The sequence below is a fragment of the Achroia grisella genome, unplaced genomic scaffold (genome assembly GCF_030625045.1).
Source record: "Achroia grisella isolate CSIRO2021 unplaced genomic scaffold, CSIRO_AGI_Agris_v1 utg980, whole genome shotgun sequence".
NCBI classification, from domain to species: domain Eukaryota; kingdom Metazoa; phylum Arthropoda; class Insecta; order Lepidoptera; family Pyralidae; genus Achroia; species Achroia grisella.
In genome coordinates this window covers 492,542-507,628 of record NW_026713079.1, presented here as the reverse complement: position 1 = coordinate 507,628, position 15,087 = coordinate 492,542, and the positions used below count along the sequence as shown (strand labels likewise).

Genomic DNA, 15,087 nt, shown 5'->3' with positions numbered 1-15,087 from the left:
AAAAAAATAATGTTAGGGGTATAGTATAGTATAGAATAGGGGTTAGTAATGACAACTATTATCACTTAGGGTTATGAAAAATAGATAGTAGCCGATTCTCGGACCTACTGAATATGCATATAAAATTTCATAAAAATCGGTCAAGCCGTTTCAGAGGAGTGTGGTAACTAACATTGTGACTAGATAATTTTATATATAACAAAACAAAGTCTCCGCGGCTGTCTATTCGCTGATATAAATTACGCAATGGATTTTATGCACTTCACAGCAATAGATAGAGTGATTCCAAAGGAACGATTATATGTATAATATATGCGTGGTATAGTATATAAAAAGCAAAGAAATCCAAAGATTTGTAATACATCCATGCGAAAATGGGACGGCTCGCTAGTATAGTATAAATTCCGAATATGAGAATACCGATATTAGGAAACTGTGTCATAACAATCGTGAATACCAAAATAGCTACGTTCAGCTTGGCTCGCAGCTAAAGGTGGCTAAAGCAAACGAAAATAGATTTAATGGACACTGTAGATAACATTCAAATTACATCAATTACATAACAAGATCAGTTGAAGGACGGTGAAACTTATTTTAGAAGTTCCATTCAGTGTAATTCTTCAGATATTCTTCGTACTTCGTTGTCTGGTTCAAAGTGGTCGTAGAGTTACTTGTACCAGTCTTGTTCTTAGGTTTGATGGAAGGTTTGATGTGATGCCTCCATATGTTGCCACAGATTGTCATTAAACTGATAACAGAGAGTCCTAGGAGAAATCCCTGAAAGAAAAAATACAATTAACTTATATAACCCACCCTTTTTACCTAGAAATTTTCGAACTGTTCAAATATTGGCAGCAGCTGGCCTTTACAGCCTCACCGAACGATAGGGGGCGAGTGCAGATGGCACTCCAAACTCGCGGAAGGACTTATAGAGCGACTGAAGGACAACTCCTGCCAGATGGATATGATTTTATTCTGAAGGCTAGTGGTTCGAATCTCGGCTCAGGAAGTTCTAATTGCCATCCCCGTTTGAATTGAATGGAGCTACCAAACCTAGTAGCTTGTCTGCCTGACGGATATGACTAGGTGTTCAAACCTCGGTTTAGGCCCTCGGAATTTTGATCACCGTTTGAAAGGACGGGGTATCGATCGGGTATCTAGCAACCAAGCCAACCAACTTGCTTTGTTGTAGTAGGTATTGGAACAATTTTTTCTGCAAGTGTTAAATACATGAAGACTGGCACAAAGCCAGATATATAACAATCAATGCTCGTCAATGAAATATTTATTATTAAGTTGAAATAACGAAAACTGCTCGGCAACTCATATGTATTTATTTACTTTAATTTTTATAGCTGTCAGATTTACATTTGGTCCGTACATAACTTTAAATAAATGTATATTTTAATTAAATCACACAACCCTATCTAGACCCAAACTATGCTTCATTATATTTAATAATTATATCGTCTTTACATTAAAAGACGGCTAAATATTTGGAAGAAATAAAATGACATTTACAAGATTTCCCTAACATTCACATCATTGTAACTTCTCATCCCAATCCTTCACTATTTCTGCTATTAATCTTTGGAATGCACTTCCTGTTGACCTCAGAAGATGTCAAAACAAATTTTCCTTAAAGAGATCCTTGCGTGAACACTACTGGAAATTCCTGTAGCAATATTCACACAAACCACTGTCTCAAGATATATGTATGTCATGAAATCATATATATTGTATATTTATTATAGTTTTATATTATATTTAATTTGTATGATAATTATTAAGCTTACATATTTCGCTTTATTTATGTAATTTTAGAAGTATATTTGTACGTTTATATATATTTTTTTTTCTGTATTAATCTATTTAATACTTGTAAAATTGCACCGCCATACTATCTCTAATCAACGCGTCGGTTGACTGGCAGAGAACGCCTGATGGCATTCTCTGCCAGTCAACCGACGCGTCAGGCAGTCTCTGCTGCAAGTCCGCCATGTATACAATTTTGTGTGCAAAAGAATAAATAAATAAATGTGCCCCAGGAATCCATAATGATAAATTCCTGGTGAATTTCCCACGATGGGCTAACTGACCTGACCTCATGTTCATCCTATCATCCTTCGCTAGTGCCCCGCCAGCGTAAACCGTTAGCGCAAGCAGTTGCATCTGTCCATTATCATCCATAAAAAATATGACATCAGGATTTGATGGAGGTATTCAGTGGATTATATACAGCAAATATAATTTATTCTCCTTTTGTTCACAGTTGCACGTTCCATACCAATATACCAATACCAACTATTACGAGTTATTAAGAATTCTTATTTTAAATGTAATGGATTAGTCTTTTTCTCTTTAAATCAATGAGCGTAATAAAATTCCGCGAGTCTTCTTGAGAGTTAAAATATATTATTAATAGATTAATAATATATTTTAACAACATTGGTCACTGCACAAGTAAATAGAACTTAGTGACGAAGGTTCAGAGCTAAATTTTCAATTTATTTACTTAACTGTTTAGAAAATTAAAATTCTTACAATGCTTCCGCCGAGGTCCGATAGAAACAAACTCCAGTCATAGTTATATCGCTCCTCGTATACAGTCACCACCATGCCGTTGAAATAAATATATAACTGAAAAAAAAACAAAATGATAATAATAATAACCCCAGGACAAAATAAATGATGACGGCCTCGGTGGTCTAGCGGTTTAACACACCACTTGGTCGCAGGTTCGATTCCACGCACGCTAAAAAACAATGGTAATAATAGTAACCCCATGACAAAACAAATGATGACGGCCTCGGATGTCCAACGGTTTACTTCCGAAGGTCGCGGGTTCGATTACTCGCACGCTACAAACATTAGTATTCATGAGTATAATAGTTTATATAGGTCTGGGTATTTTCTATTACATAGAAAAGTAATGCGAACGATTCAAAAAAACTATGGCTTATTTTACAAATTATTTTATATCTATTTTTTTATTACTATATTTTATTGTTGGTAATTTGGTTCATTTGCGATTAAATGGATAAATCGGGAAGTTTTTGCAACTTGCGACTGAGCAAAATGCCACTCAGTATTTGTTTAAAATTTGCTTTGGTTGTTACGTCATGCCCCAGGTCCCTGCAAGAGAGAGGCCCCGGATGATTGGCCTGTTCACCACCCCTAAGCTTACCACTGGTGCTATTCATGCATATAGGCGATTACAGCTTATTATCAAGTAGTCCTATATAGTTTTGCTTATTTGCTATTTACAAAACTTAAAAAAAATAATAATAGAAAATCATTTATTCAAATAAACACTTAATTTAAGCACTTTGGATTGGTCATCAGTTATCATTATTTTAATCTACCGCTCATTCGGACAGCAGTCTCATCACAAGAAGAACGAGCAACAAACTTGTGTGTTGCTCTTTTAAATAATCATTGTAACTTTACACTTCCAATTCGAAACGTGCGAATACAAACCACCAACTAGCACTAATTTATTACAGTCAGATATTAAGTACACAATAGGATTCAAGTTTTTAGTTTGTTAGTTTAAATACACAGTAGGTTTAACTTTACCTGTGACTGTAGAGTGGCATCGCCAGTTCGTACAGCCCATTGTCTGCTGACCGAATCCCAGGAGTAGAAGCTCTGCCGGTCGTTCACGAAAGAATTGTAGAGATACGAGCGGCAGAAACGAGGACAGATGCTGCAATTGGGCTTGTTATAAAACCTAAAAAAAGATACATTTGTTTATATCCATTTTGGAGAAGACTGTTTTATTTCAGGAGAAGAAAGAATAAAACAGATTAAGCAGAAAAGAGCAGAACACAACAAAGTGTAATAAAACGGCGTAGAATGTAATACAGACCGTCGTGGCCTAATGATGCACTACCCTGAATTGCTCACAAGAGGTGGTAAGTTCAAAATTTACTGATTGCAATAAAAAGTTTTTATATCAATTTATATTCTCCGCTGTACGATGAACCAATAATTTAGATGATATATTATCTGTTACAGTATAATTACATTATGATTTATAATTATAATAACCCAGAACAATTCACACAGCGCCATCTAGTCTAAAGCTACATAAGCAGAGCTTGTGTTATCGATTACTAGACTACTAATGGAAATAATTATTTTTTTATAAATACATACACAATTTACATAGAAAACACCCAGACTGATACAAATAATCATACTCATGAATACAAATGTTTGCACCGGGCAAGGATTCCCGCAATAATCGGACGTAAAGCGCTAGACTACTGAGGCTTCAATACTTACGTCATATATGCTGAAATAAGTTCACGCATTCCTCTATAGCTGTTACAGTATGGCAGATTGCTGTTCATCCAAGGTCCTGAGCAGCCGGCAAGATTGCCTGATTGATCCCATACGAATTGCGTAGTACACTGAATGAAAGAGAACAAAACAAATATAATAACCGGCGACGATATGGGACTCACGTTTTCCCCTTAAACTTAAGGGAAAATTTTACAAGACCATGCTCCGGACTGATGTCTTATCTCATCAGAGTGATGGCCAATAAAGGCGATGAATGAAAGACGACTGCATGCAACTGAAATGCGAATGTTCAGATGGATGTGTGGTGTGACAAGAATGGATAAGATAAGGAATGAGTACATTAGAGGAAGTATGAAAGTGGCGCCGGTGTCGTGAGGTCGAAGACTGTATCTGTCGTGGTATGGGCATGTAACGCGTAGGAATGAGGATCATAGTTTAAGGAAGGTGAACATATGAATGTGGATGGTTATAAAGGCAGAGGAAGGCCGAAAAAAAAAATGAATGGACTGTGTGAAAGATGATATGGTAAGAAAGGAAGTAAATAACGAGATGACTGCGAACATGGATGAATAGAAGTGTTGTGTCGACGCTACCGTGGCAGATTGCCGTCATGAGTGATCACACAGACAATATCAATATATTATTTTTAAAATATTAATTCATGTATATGTTAGTTTATAAGGTATTTAAAATAGGGGCCTAGTTGCCTGAAATAATATATATAGATTACATACTTCATTAGCACTGTAGTTGTCCATATGTGTGCAGGGATCGTCCTCAGCACTGATCTTCACGTACTGTTCCACTTTCAGCTTCACATCCAACGTGTCTCCTATGTTAACATATATGTAATCAACCTGACCTCCATTGTACACATGAACCTCTGGAAAAAGATTAAAAGTCTTATCGTTACTACTAGTCATGCTCGCTATAAAGTTCAAACTAGTGGCGGCGTGGTGGGCCGGGTCGATGCTCTCTCTAATAAGGTTGAGTGCAATGATGTCTGGCACATCCATCATACTTGTGAACGGGTGCTGCTTGTGAGGACTGGTCTGTTCGGTTTACGAATACTGATTTGCTTTTGCAATGGCATATGAAGGTCACTCTATTCTCCCAAATTTGAATTTAAAAATGAATCTGTATTATTGTAAAAATGTACATTTATTGCTGAGCTGATGTTCCTGTCAGTTCTTCTCATCTCGAAATCATTCCGAACTGACGGTAGATTTGACATATCATAAGCGTCTTAAAAGACCTACATGAATAAAGATATTTTGAATTTTTTTAACTATTGCCACTTAAGAATACTATGTTTTTTTACGCATGGAATGGCAAATAAACTGTTGGCACCCCATTGTTTTTTAGGACAGGGACAAACGAGTTTGCGGCCCACATGGTAAGTTATTTTTGCCGCCCAAAAACAATGATGCTGTGTAAGTCCAGGATATTAAAAAACAGTCAAGACCTGTAAACGGCTCCCGGTGGTAATGCAGATGGACGTGATATCCTGGTGGAGAAATGCTGCTCGCAGTGGCCACATCGTCAGCACTGTGCTGTAGCTTAATGGAGTAGCCGGTTGCTTTAGTCGCCTGCCTGCTTATTATCTTAGGGGAGAGTGTGTAGCATCGACCGTACATGAACCCTAATGTTGACTCCAATTCCAAATCTATAAAAAAATCATATTTTAAGGTTAGTTGTATCTATACAACTAGCTGATCCCGTCAAACAAACGTTGTTTTGCTATATAAATTGAAATCGCTATTAAAAAGTAGGGGTTGAATAGAAGCGTGAAAATATAGGATATTTTTTAATATCATTTTGTTATTAAAAAAAAAATTTAAAACAGTTTTTCACGAAATGCAGATGTGATGTGGAAGTGAACACTCTTTCCCGAATGAAAACAGATTCCTGAAAGAGCGTGTACGTAAGACAGCTATAGCGTGCGTGTAGAGGACTATAGCGTGTGTGTAAAGGCAGTTATAACGTGCATGTAAAGACAGATAAAGCGTGCGTGTAAAGACAGATGTAGCGTGCTTCTAAAGGCAGCTATAGCATGCATTTAAAGGCATATAGTGCATGTAAAGGCAGCTATAGTTTGTGTAAAGGCAGATATAACGTGCGTGTAAAGGCAGATACAACGTGCGTGTAAAGGCAGATACAGCGTGCGTGTAAAGGCAGATATAGCATGCGTGTAAAGGCAGATATAGAGTGCGTGTAAAGGCAGATATAGAGTGCGTGTAAAGGCAGATATAGAGTGCGTGTAAAGGCAGATATAGAGTGCGTGTAAAGGCAGATATAGTGTGCGTGTAAAGCAGCTACAGCGTGCGTGTAAAGGTAGCTAATGAGTGTCACAAAAACTCACTGTCACTGCGTCCGTCTAAGCTGAATTCCACGAATATTTCCTCTGCATCATACGTGATATCTTGCCACAGCTGATCAAGGTCTACTCCAGAGAAGTTGAACATTGACCACGTCGAAGTTAGACGGGGATGATAATACAGACCATATTCCTGGAAACGATGATCAGAGTTCATTTCGTTGCAATATCCCATTCAGCATCCGAAACAGGTGAGATTGAAGTATCTACAGGTGAGTAGAAGTAAGTAGTAGTTAGAAGAGCTGACGACTTTGTAAGAAGTCTCAGCATTATCAATCAATATAATCATGTACTATTTTAACTGTGTACTTACTAAAACCATAACATATATACATATACATAACTAGCTGTTACAGAAAAAAGTACATAAACAAAATTCTAAAAAAAATGGTATCCTAAGTATCCTAATCTTAAAATATTAACTTTCGGTGAAAATCGTCCAACCATCGCCCAGACGTTTCATACATTAGCAATAACAAATAGACAGATAGGGAGACATTATTTTTTATTTGGTGCGTATGTTTATGAGTATGTATGTTTGTTATTCCTTCATGCAAAAACTACTGAACGGATTTTGATGAAACTTTGGAGTAATATAGCTTATACATCAGAAAGACATTAGCAAGAACAAACAGACAGATTTAATATTTTATATAATATCTCTCGAAAGTTTATGAGTGTGGATGGATACATAATTATAAAAATGTTTGTTATTCTTTCACGGAAAAACTACTGAACAGATTTTGACAAAACTTTACTATATATCAGAATAACACATTGTTCAGGCGCGATTGCACTAATTTGTGGCCCAAATTGTATTTTGATACTGCAACACTGAAACGTCGGTATTTCAGCGCGCCATAGACAATATGTTAACCGTTACATATTCATATTCGAAATTCTCTAACGATTAACGATCATATACGAATTATCCTACGCAACCACTGTAAACCTATTTTCCAGGAATTAAAAATGTAGCCACGAATGGAGATTCGGACCGTAGTGTAATCAAACTCGGAGGAGTTTGATTACACTACGGTGTACTGTATATATTTGTATTATAATCATTTCACATCATTATCTCTTTTCATGACAAATGGCCGCTTACAGACAAGAATAGAATAGAAAATCATTTATTCAAATAAACTTACATTGAAGCACTTTTAAATAGTCATTACATTTTTTTTAATCTACCGCTCGTTCGGAAAGCTGTCTCATCACAAGAAGAACGAGCAAGAAACTTGCGTGTTGCTCTTTTAAATAATTTTATTATTACTTTACATTTTTAAGTTTAAGTGTGTGAATACAAACCACCAATTAGCACTAATTCAATTAAATACTCAAATAGAAAAATATTGAATATATAACCAACTGGTTCAACAATTAATAAGAGGAAATCAGTCATAGTGTTTATAGCAGACCAGACAAACACGTTCCATATTTCACCTATAAAATATTCTCACATCATCCGTCACTCGCCTCATACAGCTCTGTTCCATATATATATCTATATTTTCTTTAAGATAATCTTTTGTTAATATTATTCTTTTCAATATACTAATTATTAGTTGAGGGTCTATTTTATTTGTATATTTATTGTTACCGACCCCACAACACCATTAAGACCCTCTTCTCACTAAAAGGCGTAAACACAGATAGTTATTAATATGTAGATACATACCAGTAGCTTGTCATACTTGTAAGGCGGCTCCCTGCACAATGTAACGCTTGGGTACAATATTGTTTTGTTAAAGTCGAAATGTGTGTACGTTGTAATTGGTTTATTCATTATTTTTTTGACGCACAATATCACCTTGTTTGGTAGAAATACAAAATAAATTAGAAATACATTTCATTAGAAATACAAATAGGTCTAGCAGCTTATCACACCGCTTTTCTCTCGATGGGCGTGGATTCGAGCATTTCTATTACTAAGTCATTATCGGTATAGGGATATTTTCTATATATATTATGTATGTATTTACAAAAACTATCAGTTGTTTAGTACCCATAACACAAGCCCTGCTTAGCTTGGGACTAGAAGGCGCTGTGTGAATTGTCCTGGGTTATTTTTTCTTGTCCAAGTCACTATTCATAGGCCGCCATCTTGTGCCCCACTAGTCTTTAAAAACCGGAAGTGATAACATATACTATGTTATTTAGTATTTAGTTATTAGTTAATAATATTACATCAGGGGGAAGGAGATTGTTAGTAATGCGGACTAATGACCCCATTACTAGCAATGTACCATGTCAAGTTGACCTCCACGCGGCTCCCCCTGGAAACCAACTTGACAAATTCTTGGTGAATTTGTCACAATGGGCTAACTGAGCTGACCTCATGTTCATCTTATCATCCGCCACTGGTGCCTTTTTAAAAGGCCGACAACGTACTTGCAATTCCCATGGTGTTGCGGGTGCTCATGGGCGACGGTAATCACTTACCATCAGGTGAGCCGCATGCTCGTTTGTCCCGTGTTATAAAAAAAAAAGTCCTAATAGATTGCAATAGATTTTCTCACCTGCTGAATTACAATTCCCAGGCAAATAACAATTATTAGGGATCGTATCAAATTCGGGCCTCTGTAGAAGTTTACGCATTTCTGTTTTATGGTTCCCATCGGTACTCCCTTAAACAAGACAACTTCTATATCTTATTGTAAAAATAGTTAGTATATACCACAGATAATATAATATTACATAGTATATAGAGAAAAACAAAAAAAAAAGCGGATATAATATATTTTCCATCGGCAATAAAAAATAAATAAACGTTGTTTACCATATATTTTTTTTTGACAATTCACACAGTGTCATCTAGTCCCAAGTTAAGCTAGCTAAAGCTTTTGTTATGGGTATTAGATAACTGATACATATACATAGATTTTTTTTTGTAAATACATATTATATATAGAAAACACCCAGGCCGATACAAACAATCATACTCATGAATACAAATGTTTATGCCGTGCGAGGAATCGAACCCGCGACCATCGGTCGTAAACCGGTGTGCTTGACCGCTAGACCACCGAGGTTTCTAGGTATATTATGTACATATTTACAAAAAATCTGTCTAGTACCCATAACACAAGCTCTGCTAACCTTAGGACTAGGGGGTGAAGGGGACTGTTAGTAATGTGGACTGATAACCCCATTACTAGCAATGTACCCTGCCAGTTCGACCTCCACGCGGTTCCCCCTGGAATCCTCCCCATCGTGTTAAATTCGCACATCCCGTGTAAAAAGGCCGCAACTACACTTGCGTCAAAAATGTTTTATTACATAAATAAAGCGAGCTTCGCGGTTTACACCTTCTGTCAAAATCTCATGAAGCTATCGATACAAAATTTATATATAAGATATAGCAAAAATGAAGGAATAAATGCAAAAATACTAAAATTTTGCGACTTTAGAAAACATAAAATCCCAGCATAAAATAGAGGTATGCGTATTTGCATTTATTCGCTTTACAATTATCCCGCTCATAAAGTCATAATTGTATTTACGTAAATTTTAAAAGAAGATTTACAAAAAAATGTTTAACGCAAATATACTTAAATACTTGTTCCTATATCTTACAATCTAGGACTATTGTGTAATTCTAATTACTTACTTCTTCTACGAAACTTTTAGCTGATAGTTTATGTGTGATTATTGTTACATACTTTTCCCCCAGCAAAACTTCACAATGCGTAAAGTGTAGTTGTAGTTACTTCTTTATTACACGTAACATTTCATACCTGATGTTGGGTAATTTTAAATACAGCATGTATTTACAAGAAAAAAAAATTAAGAATATGTTCATGTAATTAAAATTAAGTAAAAAAATAAACTATTTTTAGCTAATTGTATAAGCTGACGGCGCACCAATGATGGATGATAGGAGGAGCAGGAGATCAGATGAATTTGCCAGGAATAGTAATAATAAATGATAGAAAAATCGATCTGCTTTTAGACATTTACCATAGAAGAGCGAATTGATACAAGTGTATATAAAAACAATAGATAAAAAGAATACTTCTATTTTAAATATGGATAAACGAATATACAATTGCCAGTGAATCTTATTATAGGTCTAACAGGAATTAACTAACGATGGTTTCCAGGATGGACCGCGTGGAACTAAATGTACCTTATATTGCTAGCAATAATATTCAATATTAATTCCCACTGTTCATAATAGGTACACATACAATACTAGCTGGTCCCGCAAACGTTACTTTGTTATAAATTACTAGCTGTGCCCGCGTTAAATTTCAATAAAAAATATATCCTGTGTTATTCAGATGCATAAGCTATATTAGTGTAAAGTTTCGTAAAAATCCATTCAGTAGTTTTTGCGTGAAAGAGCAACATACAAACTTACAAACTTTCACGTTTAGAATATTATATTAAGATTAAGATTTCTGAAAACTATTAAAGTACTAATCATCATAATTTCAACTTGTGGCTACCCACAGTTGGATATAGGCCTGTCCGAATTCGGCTTTGGTGGTCTAGCGTTTAAGCACACCGATTTACTTCCAATGGTCGCGGGTTCGATTCCTCGGACGGTGCAGATATTTGTATTCCTGAGTATGACTGTTTGTGTGGGTCTGGGAGTTTTCTATGTATATGTTTCATGTATGTATATAAAATCTAAGTATTTATTGATATAAAGCTTGTGTTATGGGACAACTGATGTTGTCCCATAACACAAGCTCTTCATACCGTGTGACTAGAAGGCGCTGTTAATTGTTGAGTATTTATTTATTTCCCAATTTCTTACACCATGTGCGATCTTCCGCCTTTTGTTTCCATCGACTCCCGGTCACCTTCGTGATATCGTCGGTTTATTTTGCAGGAAGGCGCCGGACACTCCTTAACTTATATTAGAACTAATATCGCTATTAAAATGTAGGAGTTGATGGTAGAAGGAGGAAATGTAGGAGTTCGATGTATGTATTATTATGATTTTTTTATGATTCAGTTAACGATGAAGATGGTCCAAATCGATAAGGTTGTTGATAACATACTAATAGACCAATCAAAATAAGAAGTAAACCAAAAATGTCATTGATCAAATTAATATGTTTCCACATAAAGAATCGCATTATCTCCGCAATCTAACAATGATAAATTCTAGATGAAAAGCATAATTGCGCTAAAATGCATAGTTTATACTTATAGTGCATTAAGAAAAACCCAGATTATGAAAATGTTACTCCAACCTCTCAGAGATGGTACTATAATATTAGGTACTTACATATGAAATTGGTGTTTTGTCGTACTGGCCACTTTGATCTCAAATATCTCCTCTTTCGCCAGGAATTCAAAGTTCAAATTTGTACAGTTATTTACTCATGCATTTGTTTTTCGAAAACCGTAATCTATATGTTTTTTCCATCTTTGGTTTTTTCTTTACGTCACTGAGTTTACAAAATGGAAAACATAAAATATCGCGTTTTTTAAGAGTACGAATTCCGTCGTGGCACCAGTGTGCAGAAACGACTCGAAGAATTAATGATGTGTATGGCGATGGTGTTGCAAAAGAAAACATGGTGCGTTTTGGTTCCAATGTTTTCGTTCTGGAAATTTCGATCTGCAAAACAAGCCCCGTGAGCAGCCAGAGTCCAAGGTTGATAATGAAGAATTAAAGGCTAATGTGGAAGCGGATCCATCGATAACCACGTCCGAGTTAACTGCAGGCTGCAGTGTTAGTAACAAAACTGTTTTAATCCACTTGAAGCAAATTGGGAAGGTGAAAAAAGCTTGAAAAGATCATGAATTGAATGGAGCAAATCGACAAACGCGCGTAGACTGCTGCGTTATTAGCCAACCGGCATAATAATGAAGGGATTTTAAATCGGATCATTATTTTCTATATATATTATGTATGTATTTACCTGTTATGAAAAGTGGATCTTGTACGATAATCGGAAACACTCATCGCAATGGCTGAATCCTAGCAAACTAATCAAATCCTGCCCCAAGCGAAAATTCAAACTCAAAAAAAGTTACTTGTGAGCACTTAGTGGACTAGTGCCTGTGTTGTTCACTTCAGCTTTCTTAAATCTGACCAGAATATTATGGCAGATGTGTATTGTCAGCAATTGCAAACCATGATGGAAAAGCTAGCTAGCTGCTAAACAACCGAGACTGGTCAATCACCGTAGGCCACTGCTGCTTCAGGACAACGTTACGAAATTAGAAGAGCTTCAAATGTCCAATATTTCCACCATACTTCCCGGATCTTTCTTTCAAAATTTCTTCCAGCTTTCTTTCAAAATTTGGATAACTTCTTGCAAGGGAAAAAATTCAAATCCGATTTATCGATACCCGTCCTAATGGTTTTTTAGTAAAGGGATCAATAAAACTACATTTTTACATTTTGATTAAATAAATATATTATATTTTGAAAAATCAACTGAAATTGGCGTTTTGTAAGGGAGTAATTAGGTTACTCCCTTACAAATTTCATATGTTAGGACCTAATATATTTACTAAACGAGTTGGAGTAAAATTAAAGAGATTTCGGCAGATCCTCAATGTCCGGGAAATTCCAAATAAAATACGCATTCGCTGATGAGACACCAAATAATAGACAAATAGAAGGGGAAGAGTTATGAGAAAAAAAGAGCTGCACACAGCGAGCCTTCTGAAATCAAGCATTAGTATGATGCACCGTTACCGATACCTAAAATATATACAAAGACTTGATGAATCTATATAAAGATAAAAACATACCACCACACTATCGACGTTTTATAAGAACTTAAGTACTACATCTAAGACTAAACTAAACTAAACCACAGAGTCCGATTCAAAAGTTGAGGATAATGAACGTTAATAAAAATAATAAAAATATCACTATTTTGAACATTTTTTGATTAAGTTGATTATGGAGGCATCTAGTCCCAAATAAAGCTAAAGCTTTGTTAATAAAAATAATAATAAATTAATAATAACCCTGTTTGTTTTCATATTCTCTAAATTAATTTGCCCCTATATTTATATTTTTGACTTACATGCACGCACATAATAGACTATTTACTGTAAGAAGTAGGTATTACATGATACAAATTAAATATTCAGTTACTTTCCGCATTATAAAAGCTATTTTTATAAATACACTAACTAAACTAAAATAAATGGCTCCCTAGAAATACGTAACTCGATGTACAAAAAATGATATTTCGTTAAATAACAACGTAATTATACTTGCAATTCTAGATTTTAATGAAATATAGGAGAGTATAAAGGCGTAAGTAGAGTTAAATTTGTTCGTATATGTAAAAATACATAACAATAAAGCAATAATTGTAGTTACCCCTGCAAATGTTCTTTGTGTTTCGTGGAATACAGAAGTAACCGTGTTTTTTTAGATTATCTGGAAGTACATGAAGCTGTTCCTAAATTAAATGACACATGTAGTTGAAGGCAACTGTGACCTACGATTTTCTCTTTGAAACTTATTTCTAGAACTCATACAAAAAATATAGGACAGTTTTTTTAAGCTCCTGAAAAGTTGGTGAAAATCACTTACTTCCTTTTTCCACGAATGGTGCGAATTCTTGGCGAATTTGTCACGATGGGCTAACTGTCTAGACCTCATGCTCATCTTATCATCCTCCACTGGTGCCCCGCCAGCGTAAACCGTTAGCGCAGGCAGGTGCACCATTCCATTATCATCCATAAAAAAACCTTGGGACTAGGGATATTATTATTAATATCGTTCGCGATTTTTCAATTGTCTAATGAATTTCCCGAATCAGCTAATACACACATATTATCATTTATAGTATAAAACCTACCTTTTCTTCCATAATTTCTGACATATTATGTTTATTTTATATTAATTTATCGTTGTTTGTTACACGTTCGGTTTCTTTGTATTTCAAATGATATATAAATTATTTTAATAACTATCCAGGTATATTTATAGAGGACTTACGCGCCATAAAAAGTGAATGATAACAATAGTAATCTATCCTACAATTTATGGGCTGTCAGTGTACGTACAACAACGTTTTGTATTACTAAATATACTGTTTGTTTTAGATTTAAGCATAGTACCTGTTCAGACATCGTCTGCTCGGCGGACTGGAGTCCTTGCGGCTCGAAGGGGGTGCGAAGAGCACCGGACCGACCAGCCCTCACTTCTGATCAGTCATGCTCGCTATAAAGTTCAAACTTGTGGCGGCGTGGTGGGCCGGGTCGATGTGCTCCCTCTAATATGGTTGAGTGCAATGATGGCTGGCTCATCCGTCATACTCCTGTACGGGTGCTGCTTGTGGGGACTGGTCTGTTCAGGTTGCGAACACCGATTAGATTTTTTTGATTTTTTTTATATAGCATATGCTGGTGGTCACTCTATTCTCCCAAATTTGAATTGAAAAAAAAATGAAATAGTGTTGTTG

At 35.6% G+C, this 15,087-nt stretch overlaps 1 protein-coding gene across 1 annotated transcript in view; it reads right to left on the bottom strand.

The window, feature by feature from the left end:
- Positions 1-475: 475 nt before the first annotated feature.
- Positions 476-15,087, bottom strand: part of LOC131854385 (degenerin-like protein asic-1) — a 19,998-nt gene continuing 5,386 nt past the window's right edge. The window contains exons 2-10 of the mRNA XM_059205501.1: positions 9,211-9,318; positions 8,370-8,501; positions 6,674-6,821; positions 5,777-5,977; positions 5,046-5,194; positions 4,291-4,418; positions 3,580-3,733; positions 2,545-2,640; positions 476-777 (exon numbers count right to left, since the gene is read on the bottom strand). Of these exons, the coding sequence (XP_059061484.1) occupies positions 595-777; positions 2,545-2,640; positions 3,580-3,733; positions 4,291-4,418; positions 5,046-5,194; positions 5,777-5,977; positions 6,674-6,821; positions 8,370-8,501; positions 9,211-9,318 (1,299 nt within the window). The 3' untranslated portion in view covers positions 476-594. The remainder of the gene's footprint in view (positions 778-2,544; positions 2,641-3,579; positions 3,734-4,290; positions 4,419-5,045; positions 5,195-5,776; positions 5,978-6,673; positions 6,822-8,369; positions 8,502-9,210; positions 9,319-15,087) is intronic.